Source organism: Molothrus ater, chromosome 30 (genome assembly GCF_012460135.2).
Source record: "Molothrus ater isolate BHLD 08-10-18 breed brown headed cowbird chromosome 30, BPBGC_Mater_1.1, whole genome shotgun sequence".
Taxonomy (NCBI): Eukaryota; Metazoa; Chordata; class Aves; order Passeriformes; family Icteridae; genus Molothrus; species Molothrus ater.
The window spans coordinates 1,978,779-2,001,276 of record NC_050507.2 but is presented as its reverse complement, the minus strand read 5'-3'; the positions used below and the strand labels follow the sequence as shown (position 1 = coordinate 2,001,276).

The 22,498-nt window shown below is 57.7% G+C and overlaps 2 protein-coding genes across 3 annotated transcripts in view; both read left to right on the top strand.

Moving 5' to 3' along the window:
* The window catches only part of ACVR1B (activin A receptor type 1B), a 29,330-nt gene extending 17,639 nt beyond the window's left edge, over nt 1-11,691 (top strand). The window contains exons 4-10 of one of the 2 annotated variants that reach the window (XR_008508913.1): nt 1,566-1,796; nt 2,852-3,019; nt 4,551-4,707; nt 5,721-5,845; nt 6,481-6,611; nt 7,173-10,601; nt 10,644-11,691. Coding sequence is in view for 1 of the 2 variants with exons in the window: in XM_036399981.2 (XP_036255874.1) it covers nt 1,566-1,796; nt 2,852-3,019; nt 4,551-4,707; nt 5,721-5,845; nt 6,481-6,611; nt 7,173-7,298 (938 nt within the window). In the remaining variant the exon portion in view is untranslated. Of the gene's footprint in view, nt 1-1,565; nt 1,797-2,851; nt 3,020-4,550; nt 4,708-5,720; nt 5,846-6,480; nt 6,612-7,172 lie in introns of both variants that reach the window. The other variant, XM_036399981.2, reaches the window with a different exon arrangement.
* Nucleotides 11,692-14,234: 2,543 nt separating this feature from the next.
* Nucleotides 14,235-19,999, top strand: TAMALIN (trafficking regulator and scaffold protein tamalin). Its single transcript, XM_036399765.1, has 8 exons — nt 14,235-14,375; nt 17,214-17,263; nt 18,191-18,245; nt 18,527-18,629; nt 18,725-18,818; nt 18,889-18,955; nt 19,089-19,155; nt 19,238-19,999. The coding sequence occupies exons 1-8, from the start codon at nt 14,235-14,237 to the stop codon at nt 19,651-19,653; spliced, it is 993 nt and encodes a 330-aa protein (XP_036255658.1). The 3' UTR covers nt 19,654-19,999.
* The last annotated feature ends 2,499 nt before the right edge of the window (nt 20,000-22,498 follow it).

Sequence of the window (22,498 nt, the reverse complement as noted above, 5' to 3'; positions counted from 1 at the left end):
ACGTGGCTCAGTTTTTCTCTATAAAGATCTTTGTTATTTTGCCTTTTATGAAAACTTTTCTGTTTCCAGCATTACCACAGAAGCCATCCTGCTGATTTTATGCCATCTGAGGTAGCTGAGCTATCTTGGGTGTGAAACAGATCTCCAAGAACTTACAAGACCTGGCTCAAAGAGACCCTTATAGCAGTTTTTTCCCCTCTTGCACGTGGCTCAGTTTTTCTCCTTAAAGATCTTTGTTATTTTGCCTTTTATTAAAACTTTTCTGTTTCCAACACTACCACAGAAACCATCCTGCTGATTTTATGCCTTCTGAGGTAGCTGAGCTATCTTGGGTGTGAAACAGATCTCCAAGAGCTCAAGGAGACCCTTACATCAGTGGAGTTCGGTTTTTTTCCCTCTTGCACCCAGCTCGGGTTTTCTCTATAAAGATCTTTGTTATTTTGCCTTTTATGAAATTTTTTCTGTTTCCAGCACCACCACAGAAGCCATCCTGCTGAATTTATGCCTTCTGAGGTAGCTGAGCTATCTTGTGTGTGAAATACATCTCCAAGAGCTGATGAGACCTGGCTCAGGGAGACCCTTACATCAGTGGAGTTTGGTTTTTTTCCCCCTGTTGCACGTGGCTCAGTTTTTCTCCATAAAGATCTTTGTTATTTTGCCTTTTATTAAAACTTTTCTGTTTCCAACACTACCACAGAAACCATCCTGTTGATTTTATGCCTTCTGAGGTAGCTGAGCTATCTTGGGTGTGAAATACATCTCCAAGAGCTTATAAGACCTGGCTCAGGGAGACCCTTACATCAGTGGAGTTTGGTTTTTTTCCCCCTGTTGCACGTGGCTCAGTTTTTCTCCATGAAGATCTTTGTTATTTTGCCTTTTATTAAAACTTTTCTGTTTCCAACACCACCACAGAAGCCATCCTGCTGATTTTATGCCTTCAGAGGTAGTTGAGCTATCTTGGGTGTGAAACAGATCTCCAAGAGCTCAAGGAGACCCTTACATCAGTGGAGTTCGGTTTTTTTCCCTCTTGCACCCAGCTCGGGTTTTCTCTATAAAGATCTTTGTTATTTTGCCTTTTATGAAATTTTTTCTGTTTCCAGCACCACCACAGAAGCCATCCTGCTGATTTTATGCCTTCTGAGGTAGCTGAGCTATCTTGGGTGTGAAATACATCTCCAAGAGCTGATGAGACCTGGCTCAGGGAGACCCTTACATCAGTGGAGTTTGGTTTTTTTCCCCCTGTTGCACGTGGCTCAGTTTTTCTCCATGAAGATCTTTGTTATTTTGCCTTTTATTAAAACTTTTCTGTTTCCAACACTACCACAGAAACCATCCTGTTGATTTTATGCCTTCTGAGGTAGCTGAGCTACCTTGGGTGTGAAATACATCTCCAAGAGCTTATAAGACCTGGCTCAGGGAGACCCTTACATCAGTGGAGTTTGGTTTTTTTCTATTTCACACCCAAGGTAGCTGAGCTATCTTGGGTGTGAAACAGATCTCCAGAAGCTTCTGAGACCTGGCTTAAATCACCCCAGGGATTGACCCCTTGCTTTCCTTGTCCCCAGGCTTGCCTCTGTTTGTCCAGCGCACGGTGGCTCGGACCATTGTCCTTCAGGAGATCATTGGCAAAGGCCGCTTTGGGGAGGTGTGGCGGGGCAGGTGGCGTGGGGGTGACGTGGCTGTGAAGATCTTCTCGTCACGTGAGGAGCGTTCCTGGTTCAGGGAGGCAGAGATCTACCAAACTGTGATGCTGAGGCACGAGAACATCCTGGGATTCATTGCTGCAGATAACAAAGGTAAGAGGTGTCTCAAGCCTAGAGCAGAGGCTTCACCACTGTGCTGCCAGTTCCAGCCCCAAAAAAAGAAGTTTTTCTCTAATTTCCAATCTAAACCTTCCCTGCTGTGACTTTAGGCCATTTCCTCTGGTCCTGTTGCTTGTTACCCCACCTGGCTCCATCCTCCTGTCAAGTTGATCAGAGTGAGAGGGTGGCTCCTGAGCCTCCTTTTCTTCAGGATGAGCCCTCCAGCTCCATCAGATGCTTCTTAGAAGTCATCCCCACCCTTCCCCATCTCCATTGCCCATCTCTGGTCACATTCCAGCACTTCCATCCCCATGTCAGAAGTTGAACAGCATGAGAAGGTCCCCCCTGAGCCTCCTTTTCTTCAGGTTGAGCCCTCCAGCTCCCTCATTGCTCTTCAGAATTATCCACTCCCTTCCCCAGCTCCATTGCCCATCCCTGGTCACATTCCAGCACCTCCATCCCCATGTCAAGAAGTTGATCAGAGTGAGAGCTCCCGCCCTGAGCCTCCTTTTCTTCAGGTTGAGCCCTCCAGCTCCCTCATTGCTCTTCACAAGTTATCCACTCCCTTCCCCATCTCCATTGCCCATCTCTGGTCACATTCCAGCACCTCCATCCTCCTGTCAAGTTGATCAGTGTGACAAGGTCCCCCCTGAGCCTCCTTTTCTTCAGGCTGAGCCCTCCAGCTCCCTCAGCTGCTCTTCAGAATTATCCACTCCCTTCCCCAGCTCCATTGCCCATCTCTGGTCATGTTCCAGCTCATCTTTCCTGTCATGGGGGACTAAAGCTGATTCAGTCATCTTCTCTGGGCCTCTACACTGCCCAAAACTACTCCAGGTTTCGAGCAGTTTCCTCACCAGTGCCTGGCACAGGAGGAAAATCACTGCTCTGCTCCTGCTGGCCACGCTATGGCTGATTTGAGCCATTTCTTCCTTGCCCCTGTCGAGCTGCAGCCTTACCCAGCAGCTCTGCTCTGTCCCAAAAACCTGTGGGATGCTCAGTGGCCATCCCTGCTCTGGATCTGCCTGAGTTCCATCTCTTTCCTGTTGCAGATAACGGGACATGGACTCAGCTGTGGCTCGTCTCTGACTACCACGAGCACGGCTCCCTCTTTGATTACCTGAACCGCTACACGGTGACCATCGAGGGCATGATCAAGCTGGCCCTGTCTGCTGCCAGTGGGCTGGCCCACCTGCACATGGAGATCGTGGGCACTCAGGGTAAAAACTCAATTGGGAAAGTGGGAATTCTTGAGGGGAGGATAAAGCTGGATTGCTGAAGGGAGCTTGTGACGGTGTTCAGAGGGTTTTTGGATGAGGGAAGAGATGAGGATCTGACTCCATGTTTCAGAAGGCTTGATTTATTATTTTATGATATATATTACATTAAAACGATAGTAAAAGAATAGAAGAAAGGGTTTCATCAGAAGGCTGGCTAAGAATAGAATAGCAAAGAATGATAACAAAGGTTTGTGGCTCGGGCTCTGTGTCTGAGCCAGCTGGGCTGTGATTGGCCATTAATCACAAACATCCAAGATGAGCCAATCCCAGATGCACCTGTTGCATCCCACAGCAGCAGATAACCATTGGTTACATTTTATTCCTGAGGCCTCTCAGCTTCTCAGGAGGAAAAATCCGCAGGAAAGGATTTTCCATAAAAGATGTCTGTGACAGGAGCTGATGTGCTGTGCAGCAAACCCTGCCTGAGTCAGCCTGGCTTCATCTGGTGGTTATGGAGCAGAAATAGAGCGATTGCTTTGGCTGGCTGTGAAGTGGGTTAACCCAGGAGTTATATCACCATTTCACATCCCATCCTAAAATTGGCGCTGCCTGGGTGGGATGTGAGCACAGGCAGAAGCAGAATCACAAACTCCTGACGTCTGCACCTATGCTGGGATGTGGAGTTTACATCCCTCTTGAGGCCTCTGCGTGCCACTGCATCAGTGGCGCCTCCAAAACACAGAATCACAGAATCAATCACAGAATTACAGAATCAATCACAGAATCAATCACAGAATTACAGAATAAATCACAGAATCACAGAATAATGAGGTTGGGAGAGATCTCTAAGATCATCGAGTCCAACCTATGCCCTAACACCTCACCTAGACTACAGCACCAAGTGCCACGTCCTGTCTTTTTTTAAACACATCCAGGGATGGTGATTGTACCACCTCCCTGGGAAGAGCATTCCAGTACAATTGGAGCTTTTCCCTGCTCTGTTCCTTATGAATCTAAACAGGAAAAAGTGTTGCAACAGCGGGTTTAATGCCCTGAAATCCGGTTCTGCCTCTGTGCCAGTTCAACAAATGGATTTCCCCAGCTTGACCCTTGTGACCGTGTTCAGAGGGGTCTGAGGGTGAGGGAAGAGACGAGGATCTGACTCCATGTTTCAGAAGGCTTGATTTATTATTTTATGATATGTATTATATTAAAACTATACTAAAGGAATAGAAGAAAGGATTTCATCAGAAGGCCAGCTAGGAATAGAAAAAAAAAAGAATGAATAACAAAGGCTTGTGGCTCTGACAGAGAGTCCGAGCCAGCTGGGCTGTGATTGGCCATTAATTAGAAACAACCACATGAGACCAATCCCAGATGCCCCTGTTGCATCCCACAGCAGCAGATAACCATTGGTTACATTTTGTTCCTGAGGCCTCTCAGCTTCTCAGGAGAAAAAATCCTAAGAAAAGGATTTTCCATAAAAGATGTCTATGACAGACCCTTGATGCTTTTTAATTTGCTCTGCTAGGAAAACCTGGGATTGCTCACAGAGACCTGAAATCCAAGAATATTTTGGTGAAGAAAAATGGCACCTGTGCCATCGCTGACCTCGGCCTGGCCGTCCGGCACGACTCCGTCACCGACACCATCGACATCGCCCCGAACCAAAGGGTTGGAACCAAACGGTAGGAAAATGCATTGGGGTGGCTGGAAATGCCTGAGCTGCAGGTTGAGCACTGGGAGAAGGAATTCTCTGAATTTAGCATTTCCCAGTGTCTTGCAGCATCAGTTTTGTGCCCAAATTCATGCCAGAGGGGGATGTTGCAGGTGAAGGCATTTGGGTGGCTGGAAATGCCTGAGCTGCAGGTTGAGCACTGGGAGAAGGAATTCTCTGAATTTAGCATTTCCCAGTGTCTTGCAGCATGAAATGCCTGAACTCTGGGTAGAGCACTGGGGGAATTCTCTGAATTTAGCATTTCCTGGTGTCTTGCAGCATCAGTTTTGTGCCCAAATTCATGCCAAAGGGATGTTGCAGGTGAAGGCATTTGGGTGGCTGGAAATGCTTGAGCTGCAGGTTGAGCACTGGGGGAATTCTGAATTTAGCATTTTCCAGTGTCTTGCAGCATGAAATGCCTGAACTCTGGGTAGAGCACTGGGGGAATTCTCTGAATTTAGCATTTCCCAGTGTCTTGCAGCATCAGTTTTGTGCCCAAATTCATGCCAGAGGGGGATGTTGCAGGTGAAGGCATTTGGGTGGCTGGAAATGCCTGAGCTGTGGGTTGAACACTGGGGGAATTCTCTGAATTTAGCATTTCCTGGTGTCTTGCAGCATCAGTTTTGTGCCTGAGTTGATGCCAGAGGGATGTTGCAGGTGTCACCACACTGGGAGGTGTGGGCCAGCCATGTAAACCTGGCACAGGAGCTCATTGAATGCATGACAACAAACTTGGCCTCACTAAAGCCTTTGGGACTTTCTGGTGGGAGCCTGATGTAGTTTTGGGACATTTCTGCCTCTTTTCCCAGCTTGCTGTTGTTCTTGAGTTATTTTTTTCACTCTCTTAGATCACAGGGCCCAGTTCTGTTCTGATGCCAAGCAGAGCTTTTTCTGCTGGGAAGTGCTGTGTGGGAAAACTGATCATTTACTGTCTTCCAGAAAATTCCCTCTCAGAATGGAAATGTTTTTCATTTCTCTGTGCAGATACATGGCCCCAGAAGTCTTGGATGAAACCATCAACATGAAACATTTTGATTCATTTAAATGTGCTGATATCTACGCCTTGGGCTTGGTCTACTGGGAGATTGCCCGAAGGTGCAATGCAGGAGGTAAATGTCCTGTCCTTTGTGTGCCTGGGCCAGTGGCCATGCTTGCTCCTGGCTCTCCTCCAAACCTGGGGCTTCCATTGATCAGGAGGAGGGAGGTTTGATCAGGTTTGGGAGGTTTGAGGGAGAGCAGGGCTGTGGGAGGACATGTCCCCGTGTGTTGTCACCAAGGGAGGTAACAGAAGTGACTCATGACTGCTGCTAAGCCCAGCCAGTGTTGGCTCAAGGGTGGTGGTGCTCCCAGTGGTGGCTGATGTTCCTTTGGGTGGGTTTTCAGGCAATGGTGGTGCTGGTTGGTGGGGGACTCCCCCAGATCAGTGTAAATGTCTTGGCACGTGCAGCTGCAGCATCATCCCACGTGTGACAGTGGAGATTCAGTGACCCTGGCGCCTTGCTGGGAGGTGTTGATCCCAGCCTGCTGACTCTGTTCCAGTTTAGGCAGCTGCATTTTATTTCCCTGAATTTTTCTTGTTAGCTCCAATTCCAAATTCTTCATTTCTGTTCTAAATAACTGCAAAGTGTTGACGCATCTCAGCAGTGAGTCATGGGCCCAAACCTCCATCTGTCTGTCTTTAGCAACCACAGTGGCCATGGTCCCTGTTCCCAGGAATTTGATTTTTCCCTGCTCTGCCTTTCAGGTATCCATGAGGAGTATCAGCTTCCCTACTATGACCTTGTACCCTCTGATCCTTCCATTGAGGAGATGAGGAAGGTTGTGTGTGACCAGAAATTACGGCCAAACATCCCAAACTGGTGGCAGAGCTATGAGGTGAGGTCTGCTTTCATCTCCATGGAAAGGCTGAGAGAACTGGGATTGTCCAGCCTGGAGAACAGAAGCTTTGGGCTGACCTGATTGTGGCCTTGCAGTATTTGGAGGAAGTCTGCAAGAAAAAGGAGGGGAGAATCTTTCCAAGGAGTTCCAGGACAGGAGGGAATGGCTTCCCAGTGCCAGAGAGCAGGGTTAGGTGGGATATTGGGAAGAAATTCTTCCCTGGGAGGATGGTGAGGCCCTGGCACAGGATGCCCAGAGAAGCTGGGGCTGCCTCTTCCCTGCAAGAGTCCAAGGTTGGAGGAGGCTGGGAGCAGCCTGGGATAGTGGCAGCTGTCCATGCCCATGGCAGGGCATGGAATGAGATGGACTTGAGGGTCTCTTCCAACTCAAACCATTCCATGACTCCCCCAGGATAAGGTAACAAGTTTTGTGAGATGTGCTCTGATTCTGGGGGATGTGGAGGCCGTGTCAGTGCCCAGGCAGAGCAGCAGCCTGGCAGACCCAGGTGGGCTCAGGGGAAGAGCAGAGCACTGACATTTGCTGTTGTTTCTTGGCCAGGCACTACGGGTGATGGGCAAGATGATGCGAGAGTGCTGGTACGCCAACGGAGCGGCTCGGCTCACTGCCCTCCGCATCAAGAAAACCCTCTCCCAGCTCAGTGTCCAGGAAGATGTGAAAATTTAGGCTCTGAGCCTCAACAGGAGCAAACTGCACAGGAGCTGCTGTGCTAGAGTAGACATGTGATGGAGGCCTACCTCGTGTTTCAGCCCAACCTACTGCTACAACCAGACAGCGGGACCTGCAGGCTGCTAGGCAGGGGGACGGAGCCTACGGAACCGCTCTCTTCCCTGCTTGGGTATGAAACAATCCAAAACCTTTTGTGATCACCTCCTGAGAGCGTGGAGACTTGAGAGGGACTTCACCTGAGGGATCTCAGCCATGATCCTAACTCTTTGTTCCTTTAAAGGAAATCCCTGTAAAGTTCAGTGTGCGTTGAGCACCCGTTGGTGGGGTCGGAGCCGGCCCCGGGTGCTCGGGGAAGGGAAAGGGAAGGGAAGGTTTTTCTTGCCGTACTCACGAGGATTTTTCCAGGGACTGGCACGTTCATGCAGAAAAAGCAAAACAAATGGTGCTCTCTTCCAAGAGGCTGAGCCAGAACAGTTGATCAGCTTCACAACAGCCGTTCTCTCCCTCCTTTTCTTAAGCTTGAAAAAGTCCAGCTCGGCGCCCTGACGGCCGTCGGGGCCGCCCCGGCGTGTGCATGCGCGAGGCGCGCGTGTCCCTGTGCCTGGTCATCTCCTCCGTAGCCGTGCGCTGTCTCTGCCTGTGGGTGCCTCATCTCTGTCCGTGCTTCCTGTGCATGTGCAACTCTCGAGTGTCCCCTTTGTGAGCTGTTTGCTGGTGCTCTCCGTGCTGAGTCGTGAGCCTCGTGGAGCTTGGACAGGCTGCTGCAGAGCGGATCCCCGGCTCCCCGATGGGCGCCGCCACCACGGCCCATCAGGTTGCCTCACTGCCACCCCTTCCCTTTTTTTTAAGATGAAACAAGTAAGGAACTGAGAATCACTCCTGGAATCCAGGGTTTTTTTTGTCTTGAGCCCCTGGGGTTGTGTGAGGTGGAGCAGGCGCTGTGGGGGAGTGCAGGACTCAGTTCCCAACTCCAACACCCAGGCAGATTCCTGGGGGCCTGGTGATGCAGCAGGACAGCGTGGCTGCACAGTGGCCTGGCTGAACATGAGCCAGCAGCTTGCCCAGGTGGCCATGCCCAATAGCTCCTGGCCTGGATCAGGAATGGTGTGGCCAGCAGGAGCAGGGGGATCATTCTTCTCTGTACTTGGCACTGGTGAGGCTGCACCTTTCCCTTTTTTTAAGATGAAACAAATGAGGAACTGAGAATCACTCCTGGAATCCAGGTGTTCCTTTTTTTTGTCTGGAGCCCCTGGGGTTTGTAATTCTTGATAGAGGGGATTAAGTTGTGTCAGAGGTGGAGCAGGTGCCTTGGGGGAGTGCAGGACTCAGTTCCCAACTTCACCATCCAGGCAGATTCCTGGGGGCCTGGTGGTGCAGCAGGACAGGCTGGGGACAGAGTGGCTGCACAGTGGCCTGGCTGAACATGAGCCAGCAGCGTGCCCAGGTGGCCAAGAAAGCCAATGGCTCCTGGCCTGGATCAGGAATGGTGTGGCCAGCAGGAGCAGGGGGATCATTGTGCCCCTGTACTTGGCACTGGTGAGGCTGCACCTCGAGTTCTGTGTCCAGCTCTGGCCCCTCAGTTTGGGAAGGAGGCAAAGAGGCTGGAGAGGGGCTGGGAACACAAACCCTGTGAGGAGCCCTGAGGGAGCTGGGGGTGCTCAGATGGAGAAAAGGAGGCTCAGGGGTTGATTTTATCCCTCTCTACAACTCCCTGAAAGGTGGCTGTGCTCGGGTAGGGGTTGGGCTCTGCCCCCAGGCAACCACTGACAGAAGAGAGCACAGCCTTAAGCTGCCCATGGGGAAGTTTAGGTTGGACATCAGAAAGAAATTCTTCACTGAAAGAGTGACTGGGTGCTGGAATCATCTGCCCAGGGAGGTGCAGGAGTCACAAAGGAACATCTTTAAAAAATCACTGGGCATGGCACTCATGGTTTAGCTGATGAGGAGGTGTTGGGTTAGGTCATAGGTTGCACTTGATGATCTCAAAGGTCTTTTCCAGCCTGGCTCATTCTGTGATCTCAGTTCTGGGGGTCCTCCCAGAGGGGCTGGGCAGGATCTGACAGTGGGTTGGGAATCAACATCCATCTTTTTAATCTAGGTGTATAAATATCTCCTAATGTGGAAGTGGCTGTGTCTCAGTGTGGGGTGGGGGGATCTGCATGGGTTTTCTTTTGATTCAAGGCCGAATCCAGGTGAGGGAGAGGTGGGGTGACTACAGAGACTCTGGAAGTGAGGGCTGTGGCTGCCCTGATGGCTTTGGCAGTCAGGAAGATCTGTGCTGTGGAGGTCAGGTCAGTGTCTGCAGTAGAGAACTCTGAAGCCATAACTTTTAACTGGAGTGGTTTTGATTATTATTTTTTTAATTATTATTGTTATTATTATTATTATTATTGCTGTTGTTGTTGTTTTCTGGGAGGGTCTGGATTTTAACTTTTTTGAATATTGTTAATTCTTTCTAAGAGCAGAAAAACAATCTCTAATTATTACCTCTTGACCCGTTGGTTTGTAAAGAAATCACTGCAAAAAAAAAAAAAAAAAAAAAGGAAAAAAAACCAAAATGCACAGCTCGATTTACACTGGAACTGTTTCTACTCTGACCTTGCTCCTGCTCTCAAAGGTGAGGTTTCATCTCTGCTCTGGCTGCCAGGGTTGTCTTTATTTCAGTCCCTGTGTTCTTGCTGTCTGTGTCCCTGTCCGTGTGTCCCTCTCCCCGATTCCCTGTGTGTCCATGACCTTGTACAAAGTGAGGAGTGTGGGTTTGGAAGCATTTTAGGAGCTGTTTTGCACCCCCAAAGGAGTTTTTGGCAGCGTGGATCTGCCCTGGGAGCAGGGCTGGGGGTCCCCTGTCCCCTCCCAGCTTGTCCTGAGTCACATCTCAGCCAGAGCCTCCCATGCACATCCCTTAAACCTGCATTTAGGAGCCAAGGGGGGCATTGCAAGCCCTAAATGTCAGTTTAACCCAGCTAAACCTGGACTAAGAAGCTGAGGGGGGCACTAAATGTCAGTTTACCCCTGTTAAACCTGGACTTAAAAGCCAAGGGGGGCACTTGCAAGCCCTAAATGTTGGTTTAACCCAGTTAAACCTGGACTTAGAGGCTGAGAGGGGCACCTAAATGTCAGTTTAACCCAGTTAAACCTGGACTACGAAGCTGAGGGGGGCACTAAATGTCAGTTTAACCCAGTTAAACCCGCACTTGGAAGCCCTAAATTCAGGTTTAGCCCAGTTAAACCTGGACTTGGAGGAAGCCCTAAATGTCAGTTTAACCCAGTTAAACCCGCACTTGCAAGCCCTCAATGCAGGTTTAGCCCAATTAAACCTGGACTTGGAAGCCCTCAATGCAGGTTTAGCCCAGTTAAACCTGGACTTGGAAGCCCTCACTGCAGGTTTAGCTCAGTTAAACCTGCACTTGGAGAAAGCCCTAAATGTCAGTTTACCCCAGTTAAACCTGGACTTGGAGGAAGCCCTAAATGTCAGTTTGGCCCAGTTAAACCTGGACTTAGAAGCCGAGGGGGGCACTTGCAAGCCCTCAATGCAGGTTTAGCCCAGTTAAACCTGGACTTGGAAGCCCTCACTGCAGGTTTAGCTCAGTTAAACCTGGATTTGGAAGCCCTAAATGTTGCTTTAGCCCAGTTAAACCTGGACTTAGGAGCCGAGGGGGGCCCTGAGGACTCCCAGGCCGGTGGAACAGGCCCGAGGGTGGGAGCTGGGGTGGGCAGGAGGGGCCAAGGCCCAGCTCAGGCCCCCCCTTGTCTCTCCCATCCCGCTGCCCACAGCTCTGAACTCGCACTGCACTCGCCCCCTCCAACTGTAGCCACACTGCACCTGCCTCAGCTCCGAACCAAGCAGGGCTCAGGAACAGATGAGGCGAGGAGGGCAAGGTCCCTTCCCGCAGGATTTTAGGGGAAATCTTCAGCAGAGATGGGGAAAAGCCAGCGGGAAGGAGCTAACGCTGACCATGTAGCATTTCCACAGCACTTTGTTCATGCATCGTCGGTGCCCGGGGGCGCCAGTGCTTGCCGAGCTGTCGGAGCACAGGGCGGGGGGGGAATCGCTGCCTCGCCTCCAAAACGTTGCAGCAGCTCTGGGGGGAAAAAAAAAAAAGGAGCAAAAAGTGCATTCCAGGCAGTTCCATGCAGGATAAGGACAGGGGGGTCCATCAGCGGTACGTGGCTGCAGGACAGAACTCTTGGTACTTCTCTGCCCCTTTTTTTGATTTGTTTGGTTTTGTACATTTTTCTTAGCAAAGGACTGTATGAAAATAGCCACTTAGCCACTTTACCTCTTCAGTATGCAAATGTACATACGGTGTAAGATAGGAAATCTTTTGTTTAATATAAAAAACCAGGCTGTCGATTTCTGCTGTACATTATTAAAAGTTTGTTTTATTCATGTGAGGTGTTGCAATCTCCGTTCACTGGAAAGGGGTGGGAATTGCAGGGCACAGCCCAGTCCCTCACAACTGAAATTATCTTTTTAGGAATCCTGGGCAAAACATTTTAATGTTGAATATTCCCATTTTTAGTGGATATGAAGCTTCCAACAGCCACCAAGCACTCGGGAAGTGCCACCAGCATAGTGGAGGTGACACAAAGAGGTGGCAGGTGGGGTTTTCCACCCAGCTGAACTTGGAGCTCCCACTCAGGGACAGACACAGAGCAGGAAGGGTCACAGAGAATAAATAAATTTGGAGATTCATGCCTGGAGATCCCCTCAGAGCATCCCTGGGGCTGTGCTGGGTACAGTGGGCACCTCCCTGCAGCATCCCCGAGTCTCCACAGCTCCGAGGAAAGAGAAATCCCACAGCAAACCACAAAATCCTGTTTGCTCCGAGGGTAAATGGTGCTGCATCAACTGTCCCTACTAATTCCTTAATTAGAGCCTCCTGCAGATGAGTTGTGAGCGGATCAAGGGGAAAATCTGGGGTCCCCCCCGGGCTCAGACAAGGTGGGGAGGGGGAGGCACCATCTGGGTTTGTCCTTCCTCGTGCCCAGCTTTGTCTGAAGCTCCTGCTGTAGTCCCCAGGAAAATCCAGCCCCATCCTGCAAACGTGGGCAGCACTGAGGTCAGAATATTGGGAATTTTAAAGCAAAATGGGTCTGCTCCTCCAGAGATGGAATGGGAAAACAGTCTGGGGTGGCTGCAGCTCAGGGGCCAAGCCATGACCACACTTTGGGCACAAAATGGGGTTTTCCTCATCATTCCCGGTGGTTTGGTGACTCAGGGTCGGTGATGGGCTCAGTCCCATCCTTCCCCCAGCGCTTCCGACCCAGAGCAGCTCTGCTCCTGCAGCAAATTTGTCTCTTGGTAACCCCAGGCCGGGCTGTGGGCGGGAAGTTTGGGTGGAACGCCAGCGGGGATTGTTACGATCTTCATTTTTTTTGGCAAATTTTAAACAAACATTTGGGCAAAGCTCTCGACTCCAGCTGGAAAATTCCCTCTGCCTCTCGCCGGGGCTCAGCCGGAGCCGCGCGTTGTGTCCGCAGCAGCCACCGCGGCCGCCTCCGGGAATTGTTCTTCCCTCCGTGTCCCAGCGCAGCTCAGACCCTGCAGGAGCGGCTTAAATCCCGCTGGGAGCCGGCCCGGGGGCTGCGGCCGCCCCTGCCCCAGCTCCTGCCTCCCATTAAATCCCAAATGCGGATTTGGTGGCAGCTGGCGGGGAGCAGCAGAGCCCGGCATTGCTTCTGCTCCCGGAAACCTCCCCGGTTTCTCCCCAAATCATCCCTGCGGTGATCCCTGCATCCCTGCTTGGTTCCCCACGGTGCTTCCCGTGATAATTCCCAGCAGCATCGCACCCTGCACCCTCAGGGCAGCGCCTCCCCCGGGTTCTGCTGCCCCAAGGAGCACCTGCACCTCCACGCTCAGCCCCATGGTGTCCCTGAGGATGTGCCCAGGACCCTCCCTCCAGACCCCCACGCTGGACAACCGGGGGATCCCCGTGCAGAACTTCATGAAGGGCCCCTGCGGGATCCCGAAACAGGGACCCGAATTGTTCTGTCCTGATGGACCCCACCCGAGGGGCCCCTGCGTGGGACCTCCATGGGGTTCCTGAGCAGGACCCTCACACCAGACCCCCCCCACTGGACCCCTATGGGGTTCCCAAGCAGGATCCCCCCGCTTAAACCCCCACTGGACCCCCATGGGGTTCCCAAGCAGGATCCCCCCGCTTAAACCCCCACTGGACCCCCATGGGGTCCCTGAGCAGAACCCCCCCCCACTGGACCCTCCACTATTCCTCCATGGGGTTCCCAAGCAGGATCCCCCCCCACTGGACCTCAGTGGAGTTCCCGAGTGGGACCCTCACATCGGACCCCCCCCCCCCACTGGATCCCCATGGGGTCCCCCGAGCAGAACCCCCCCACTGGACCCTCCACTGTTCCTCCATGGGGACCCTGAGCAGGACCTCCCCCCCATGACCCCTACGGGATCCCCAAGCAGGACTCCCCCCATTGGACCCTCCACTATTCCCCCATGGGGTCCCGAGCAGGACCCCCCCACTGTTCCTCTATGGGGTCCCTGATCAGGACCCTCACACCGGACCCCCATGGGGGTCACTGAGCAGGACCCCCCTCACACCGGACCCCCCCCGGACCTCCATGGGGGTCCCCAAACAGGACCCCCCTCACTGGACCCTCCACTGTTCCTCTATGGGGTCCCTGATCAGGACCCTCATACTGGACCCCCCCCTGGACCCCCCTCACTGGACCCCGTTGGGGTCCCCTCACAGGACCCTCACCCCAGACCCCCCTGAACTCCACGTGGTCCCGATCCGTGCCCGGGGAGCTGCCGGTCCCAGCCGGACCCTGGGCGTGGTTTATCTCCAAAGCCGCGCTTTAACGCCCAAGTGGGTGGGTCCGGCCCCAAAAGGGGCGCGTCCCGCCGTGTCCCCACCCCCAGGGTCCATATAGCGGCTCCCTGGACGGCCTGGCCCGGCCATGACCCTGCGGCGGCGGCGGCGGCGGCGGCTCCGGCCGAAGGAAGATGCGGCACCGGCGGCGGCCCCGGAGAGCCCCGGGCCCGCCGAGTTGTACCGAGCGCTGGCGGCGGCCGGCGGGACCCTGCCCCGTGTGCGCAAGGTAGGGCTGCAGGGGGAGCCGCCCCGGTGCCTCCGGTTGTGCACCGGGACCGCGGGCGGTAACGGGGAGAGCGGGGCTGCGCCGTGTCCCCGTCCCGCCCGGCCGCCGGTGGCTGCGCCCCGCGGGTCCGCTCCGGTGTCTCCTCCTGGGCTCTCATCGTGCTCCGGGGCCCTGCCCGAGCTTCCCTCGCGTCCCCATCCCGCTCCGCTTCCCTCGCGTCCCCATCCCGCTCCGCTTCCCTCGTGTCCCCATCCCGCCCGAGCTTCCCTCGCGTCCCCATCCCGCTCCGCTTCCCTCGTGTCCCCATCCCGCTCTGTTTCCCTCGTGTCCCCATCCCGCTCCGGTTCCCTCGTGTCCCCATCCCGCTCCGGTTCCCTCGTGTCCCCATCCCGCTCCGGTTCCCTCGTGTCCCCATCCCGCTCCGGTTCCCTCGTGTCCCCATCCCGCTCCGGTGTCCCGATGGCCGCCCCCAGCCTCTTGTGCTGCCCCAGCATCTCCTCACCCCTGTCCCATCCTCCCGCAGCATCTTCCCGGTGTCCCCGTCCCCGCTCGCTCCGTGTTGTCCCCCCAAGCGTCACATCCTGTCCCGGATCCTGCTCACGTCCTGCCCCGGGCTTATCCCTGTACCCCCACCCTGGTTCCCCCCCGAGCCCCCACATCAAGGTCCCTCCTCACCTTCCCTCAGGAATCTTCCCTGTGCCCCTTCCCAGTGTCCCCAAGCCCCACATCCTGTCCTGGTCCCTCTCCGTGTCCTGCCCTGCAGCTTTTAGGGTGCAGGGCCAGACTCCGACCCCCCTGTTTGTGGCTCTGTCACTGGGACGGGAGTGACCCCACTGGGACGGGAGTGACCCCACGGCCCCCCTGGACTCTGTCCCGTGAGAAGGGCAAGGGATTGGCCACAGGGTACCCCAGGACCGGGGTCTGATTTAGGGAGGGTAAGGGACAGGTCCCAGAGTACCCCAGGTGGGATTTAGGGAGGGTAAGGGACAGGTCCCAGAGTACCCCAGGTGGGATTTAGGGAGGGTAAGGGACAGGTCCCAGAGTACCCCAGGTGGGATTTAGGGAGGGTAAGGGACAGGTCACAGTTCCCCGGGTCTGATTTGGGGACAGTATGGGACAGAGTACCCTGGGTCTGATTTAGGGGGTTTAAGGGGCAGGTCACAGAGTGCCCCAGGTCTCATTTAGGGACAGGTCCCAGAGTACCCTGAGTCTGATTTAGGGACAGTAAGGGACAGGTCCCAGAATACCCCAGGTGTGATTTAGGGAGGATAAGGGGCAGATCACAGGGTCTGGTGTAGGGACAGTAGGGGACAGGTCACAGAGGGCTCTGGGTCTGATTTAGGTAAGGGACAGGTCACAGAGTGTCCCAGGGCCGATTTAGGAAGGGTAAGGGACAGGTCCCAGAGCTCCCCAGGTCTGGTTTAGGGACAGTAAGGGACAGGTCCCAGAGTACCCCAGGTCTGGTTTAGGGTAAGGAACAGGTCATAGAGTTCCCTGGGTCTGATTTAGGGACAGGTCTCAGAGTTCCCCAGGTCTGGTTTAGGGACAGGAAGGGACAGAGTGCCCTGGGTCTGATTTAGGGTAAGGGACGGGTCCCAGAGTACCCTTGGTCTGATTTAGGGACAGTAAGGGACAGATCCCAGAGTACCCCAGGTCTGGCTTAGGGACAGTAAGGGACAGAGTGCCCTGGGTCTGATTTAGGGACAGCAGGGGACAGGTCCCAGAGTACCCCAGGTCTGGTTTAGGGTAAGGGACAGGTCCCAGAGTACCCTGGGTCTGATTTAGGGACAGTAAGGGACAGAGTGCCCTGGGTCTGATTTAGGGACAGCAGGGGACAGGTCCCAGAGCTCCCCAGGTCTGGTTTAGGGACAGTAAGGGACAGGTCCCAGAGCTCCCCAGGTCTGGTTTAAGGACAGTAAGGGACAGGTCCCAGAGCTCCCCAGGTCTGGTTTGCAGGAGCACAGGGCCCCTGGAAAAGCTCCTCTGTGGTGACGCTGGGCCCGACCCCGCCCTGAGGCTCCCCCCGGCCCCGTGGCGCTTCCTGAGCGTTGGGGGAAGCGAGAGCGGGGCCGACATCCGGAGCAGAAGTGGCTGCGCTGCCACAGCCCAGACGCGCACGGTGGCCTGGCCAGCAAGGCCACCACCAGCAGACATGTGCCTGAGGGGTCCAGGGTGTCCCTTCCTGTCCCTGTGGTGACGTGGGGCCCAGCGTGACAGGCGACAACTTTCCCATTCCTGGTGGTTTTGTGCCTGTGGGTGCAGTTGGGGAGGGCGGTTGTTATCTGGTGACACCAGCAGGGCTGGTGACACCCGTGTGGCAGGCAGAGCACAGAGGGAACCGCTGCCACCAAGCTGTGCCATTTGCCACCCTCAAGGGACAGCTTTTGGTGACACTGCCTGCGCTGCACTGGGGCTGCCAGAGCCCAGCAGCCCCAGAGGGGCATTTGGGGACAGCCCTGTCCCCTCCTGAGGGTCCTGCCAGTTCCTCCACCCGCCCACGCCTCTTCTCCTGCCACAACAGCGACATTGTCTGGGCTGGGGGGGGTGGATTTTGCACAAAAACCCCGATTTTGTGGCCACAACAGGGCCCCTCTGTGCCGGGGCCCCTGGGAGCGCGCGTGGGGTGGGCGCGGTGGGGCTGACGTCAAAGCGTGGGGCGAGCCCGGGGCACTCTGAGGGTGCCTTTGAGCCCTGGTCAAAGCCCTGTTATGCCCAGGGGGCACCCGGGTGCTGGTGCTGGCTTGGCACGGTGCTGTCCTGGTGGTGGCTGTCCCTGCAGGAGGTGGGGGATGTCCCCTCGGGTGTCCCCTCGGGCTGATGGCTCTTCCTTTGTCACAGGACACAGGGTTCAAGTGGGCATCCCCGAGCCAGTCCCCGGAGGAGCACAGGTAGGGACAGGGGGCACAGGAGTGGGGCTGGGGTCCCTGTTCCAGGGGGTTGGAGCTTGGCCTTGGGGACATTGTTCCACTCTGGATACCCCAGGAGGGCTGGAAGTGAGGGGGATTTTATGGGGGAGGTGAGAGCAGCCATGGGGTCACAGCTCAGACACCCCCAGACCCTGCCTGGCACCCACAGGATTCTGGCCAAAGCAAACTGGGGGGTTTGAATCCCATCTCAGGCAGAGGTGTCCTGTCCTTGGGGACCCCAAAGCAGCATCCTGGGGTGTGCACAGGCAGTTTTGGGTGTGCCTGGGGTCCCTGTCCCAGGGGGCTGGAGCTTGGCCTCGGGGACATTGTTCCACTCTGGATACCCTGGGAGGGCTGGAAGTGAGGGGGATTTTATGGGGGAGGTGAGAGCAGCCATGGGGTCACAGCTCAGACACCCCCAGACCCTGTGGGGTCCTGAGACCCACAGGATTCTGGCCAAGGCAAACTGGGGGGCAGAGTGGGGTCAATCCCATCTCAGGCAGAGGTGTCCTGTCCTTGGGGACCCCAAAGCAGCATTTTGAGGTTTGCACAGGCAGTTTTGGGTGTGCCTGATACCCTGTGTCCCCCAGGAGGGTGGTGATGCTGGAGTGGGGCTGGGGTCCCTGTCCCAGGGGGCTGGAGCTTGGCCTTGGGGACATTGTTCCACTCTGGATACCCCAGGAGGGCTGGAAGTGAGGGGGATTTTATGGGGGAGGTGAGAGCAGCCATGGGGTCACAGCTCAGACACCCCCAGACCCTGTGGGCATCCTGCCTGACACCCAAAGGCAAACTGGGGGGCAGAGTGGGGTGAATCCCATCTCAGGCATTTTGGGGACCCCAAAGCAGCATTCTGAGGTTTGCACAGGCGGTTTTGGCCGTGCCTGGTGCCCTGACCCCTGTGTCCCCCAGGAGGGTGGTGATGCTGGAGAAGAAGGCAGAGGAGTCCTTTGGCTTCGAGATCCAGGTGGGTGCTGAGCTGAGCTGAGCCTGGCCCTGCTCCCCACCCTTCCTACCCGCACCTTGCTTTGCATGAGGGTATTTTTAAGTTGTCTCTGAGCTGGGGGTTATTTTTAGAGGTGACAGAGTCACCAAACCTCCCCAGGCTGTGCTGCTGGGGGGGCACCTTGGGGTGCAGCCATCAGGCCAAGCCCCCCCAGCAGCAATCAAACACTGCATGGCTGCTCCTGGGGGGGGTCCCTGGGGGTCGGGGTGCCCCCTTGGCCCTCACCAGACCCCTCATTGCAGACCTACGGGCTGCACCACCAGGACAGGAACAGCGTGGAGATGTTCACCTTCGTGTGCCGCGTGCACGACGGGAGCCCGGCCGAGGCCGCGGGGCTCAAGGCTGGTGAGCGCATCCTGGGGGGAGCCAGGAGCCCTTGGGGGGGCCCCCCAGAAGAGGGAAGCAGCCCCCCCTGAACCCCTGCTCACCCTGTGCTCCAGGGGACACCATCACGGGCGTGAACGGGCTCAACGTGGAGGGAATCCGGCACCGGGAGATCGTGGAGATCATCAAGAGCTCAGGAAACGTTCTCCGGTGAGCTGGGGGGCTCAGGGGGGGCTCGGGGGGCTGCAGCTCCCCACTGCTGACAGCTGCTGACCCACAGGCTCGACACTCTCTATGGCACATCCATCAGGAGGGCCGAGCTGGAGGCACGGCTGCAGTACCTGAAGGTGAGCAGGGGCTGCCAGTGGGGCTGGGGACCCCTCAGCAGGGTCCTGACACCCTCAGCAGGGTCCTGGGGACCCCTCAGCAGGGTCCTGGGGACCCCTCAGCAGCGTCCTGACCCCCTCACCCTCCCCACAGCAAACCCTCTATGAGAAATGGGGGGAGTTTCGCTCGCTGATGGTGCAGGAGCAGCGGCTGGTGCGGGGTGAGTGGGGCTCAGGGGGTTGGTGGGAGGGGGTTTTGGGGCACCACCCAGCCCCCCCTGACACCCCCGTGTCCCCCATCAGGTGTGGTGGCCAAGGACCCCAGCATCTACGACACGCTGGAGTCCATCCGCTGGTGCCTGCAGGGGGAGGGACTGCCGGGGGGCTCCTCCCGTGCCAGCGGCAGCGATGATTCCCTTTACCAGACCTGCGTCTTCGCCTCCTCCAGCTCCCGGGACGGCGACAAGGACAAGGATGAGGACAGCGGGGGTCCCGCGCCCCCTCCACCACGTCCCCGACCCGCTCTGGGTCGCAGCTCCAGCCTCAAGTGTGCGGGGGGCCCGGGGGCTGCGGGGAGGCTTTGGGCCCGGGCCGGGGACCCCGGGGACGGAGCCGCCGCCGCCCCCCGCAAGAACCGGCACAGCAGCTTCCGCCAGCGGCTGCTCAAGTTTATCCCGGGGCTCAACCGGGCGCTGGAGGAGGAGGAGAGTCACCTCTGAGCCCGGGCCCTCCAGGACTATTTATTTATTTATTGCAAGGGGCTTCATTCCCTCTGCCACCCCCCCCATCCCTGGGGGGCTGCAGGAAGGAGCTTTGGGGTTCTGGTTTGGGGTTCTGGTTTGGCTCCCCCGCCCCCGGGCTGTGGGGATCGTGACGCTGAGGGACGGACACAGCACTGAGGGACAGATGTGAGGACCCTCCTGGAGCGGCTCACGGAGCTCTGGGGAGGGGGGAGCACCGGGGGAGCCCCGAATTCCCCAGGCTGGGGGGGCCCTGGGGGTCCCGCCCTGCTCTGCCCCCCCCTCCCCGGGCTGTTGTACCTCGCCAATACAGAGAGGATTTGCAGCGATGTGTGGCTGTGAATGAGGGGGGACAGAGCCCCGTGGGGGGCTGGGGGCTGCAGCTCCCCCCCAGCCCCACGCTGTCCCCTTGGGGTGACCAACAGATGTCCCCTTGGACGAGGTTGAGCTGCCGGGGACCCCCCCGTGTCCCCCCGCCCGCTGCAGCCCCGGTGCCTTCGGCCACGTCCCGGCGCTGCGGGGCCCCGGCCAGGCCCTTCCTGCCCCGTTTCCTCCGGCAGCCGGCGGGAAGCGAGTCCCACCCCGAGCCCTTCCTCCTGCAAGGGACGCGGTGCCCGCACAGGATGGGCACTGGGGTGCCCCCCAAACCTGCCTCGGTGCCCCCCAGAGCCGCTGAAGGAGTTGGGGGACACAAAGCACCCCCAGAGCTGGGGGGGCTGCTACAACAGTGGTGTGTGCACAGGTGGAGCACCGAGAGCCCCCAGCCCTCTGCTGTGCCTCAGTTTCCCCTCTGGCCGGGCTGTCTGGGGACCCCAACTCTCCCTGTCCCCCCCAGGGGAGCCTGTGGAGATCTGGGGCTGACAATTGTGTGTGCCACGTGCCATGGAACGGGGTTGGGGGGATCGGCCGCCCCCCCCCCCACGCTCTCCTGCCTTGTCCCCGTTCCAGGACAGCTCCGTGCTGGACATTTATGGCCTGGCTCCCGCAGCCCCGGCGGCTCACGGCGTCCCTCCCGCGTGCTGCCAGGCATCCCGGAGCATCCCGTTCCTGTCAGAGCCACCACGGGACCACCCCCCCCCGTCCCCCTTGTGGCAGCTGCCACCCCACGCTGAGCTTTTTATAGCCCCGACCTGGGGCTGCGTGTGCCCGGAAAGGGGCAGGTGGCCGTGGGACAGCCGGGGTCACGCGTGGCAGCGGCTGAGCGGGGCAGGGCACGGCCGGGGGACCGGGCACGCCCCGGAGCAGCCTGTCATTACCGATAAATATAGACCCGGGGCACGGAGCCAGCCGTGGGCAGCGGCCGGGCACGGGCACCCTGCACGCCCCTGCCCACCCTGGTGCGACCATCGTGTCCCCGCCTGGGGCTCGGGGTGCATCCCTGGGGATCCCTGGATCTCCCCGCACCCCCGTGGCCTTGTCGGGGTGGTTGGGCTCGGGTTTCCTCCCCCGAAGCCGCCGCAGTCCCCGCGGCCTCTCCCGGGGTACAGCTAATCCCGGCTGCGGGGGCTGCCGGTGTCACCCTCCGGGAACCGAGCGAGGGATGGGGGGGGCTGCAACCCGCGGCCCTCGGTGGCGTTTGGGACCCCCGACAGCTCCGGCACCCTCCTGTCTGACCTGTCCCGAGGGCTCGGGGCCGTATCCCCGGGCTGGCACCGGCTGTGACCTCGGCGGGTCCCGCCGGGCCCGGGGGATCCCTCTGGGGGCGTCCCCGGTGCTGCCGCGGGATCCCCAAGACGTCAGTGACCGGTGTGACGTCAGCGGGCAGGTGTGACGTCACGGAACTCCGTCGGGGGCGGGCGACAGCGAGAAGGGGCCGGAGCGAGGGAACGGGCGAGCGCCCGGTCCTGGGCCGCCACCTCCGGTACCCCCGGGCCGCCATCTCCGGTACCCCCGGGCCGCCACCTCCGGTACCCCCGTGCGCTCTCCCGACCCCTCTGCCGGGCTGCCCCCGCCCCCGGGGCTGCTCACGGGGCCGGGGGTTTCGTGAGGCCAGGCAGGGCCCCGGTACCGGAGGTCGTGGCAGCACTCCCGGTACCGGCTGCGGCTCTCGGGGCCTGGGGCACCGGCCGCAGCCCCCCGGTGGGACCGTGCCGCTGCAGGGGCGCTAACGGGGCAGCGCTAACGGCGCTGCCAGCCCCGGGGGCGCTGCCAAACCGGGCACAGCCAGCCGGGTCCTCCAGACACCCCCGTTTGTCCCGGGAGTGGAACCGGCGGGTACGGCAAGGAACGGTACCGAGCCGGTACCGAGGTGGATCGGGAGATACCAAGGGAGTACCGGGGTGATACCGGACGGTACCGGCTGGGGAGCTGCGGGGCGCTACCGGGGGGTATCACGGGAGGTGCTGGAGTGGTACCGAAGGGTACCGGGATGGCACCGGAGGGTATTGACGGGGTACCGGGATGGTACCGGAGGGTTTTGAGGGGGTACCGGGATGGTACCGGCGGGTATTGACGGGGTACCGGGATGGTTCCGGAGGGTTTTGAGGGGGTACCGGGATGGTACCGGCGGGTATTGAGGGGGTACCGGCGAGGCACCGAAGGGTATTGCGGAGTTCTGGGTCCCTTCCGTTCACCCTCCGGCCTCCCGCGGGCCCGGGCCGGCTCCGCACGGGCTGAGCTCATCTTTCCAGCCCGCGGGCGCTGTTCCCGGCGCCGGCGCCCGCCAGCAGCCGCCGCTCTTTCCATCGGCCCGGCCAGGGGCTCCCCGTGGGGACCGGGCGGGGGCGGGACCCCGCGTCATCCCCCCCGCACCCGGCACCGAGCGGGAGGAGCCCGGGGGTACCGGTGCCGCTGAGCACCGGAGATACCCAGATGGGCACCGGGC

What these genes read in the sequence shown, in the direction of transcription:
- TAMALIN (XM_036399765.1), top strand. Translation starts at nt 14,235, where the DNA reads ATGACCCTGCGGCGGCGGCGGCGGCGGCGGCTCCGGCCGAAGGAAGAT. An exon ending in GGCCGCGGGGCTCAAGGCTG is followed by an intron (nt 18,630 to 18,724) that starts GTGAGCGCATCC and finishes CCTGTGCTCCAG; the next exon opens with GGGACACCATCACGGGCGTG. An exon ending in AGCTCAGGAAACGTTCTCCG is followed by an intron (nt 18,819 to 18,888) that starts GTGAGCTGGGGG and finishes GCTGACCCACAG; the next exon opens with GCTCGACACTCTCTATGGCA.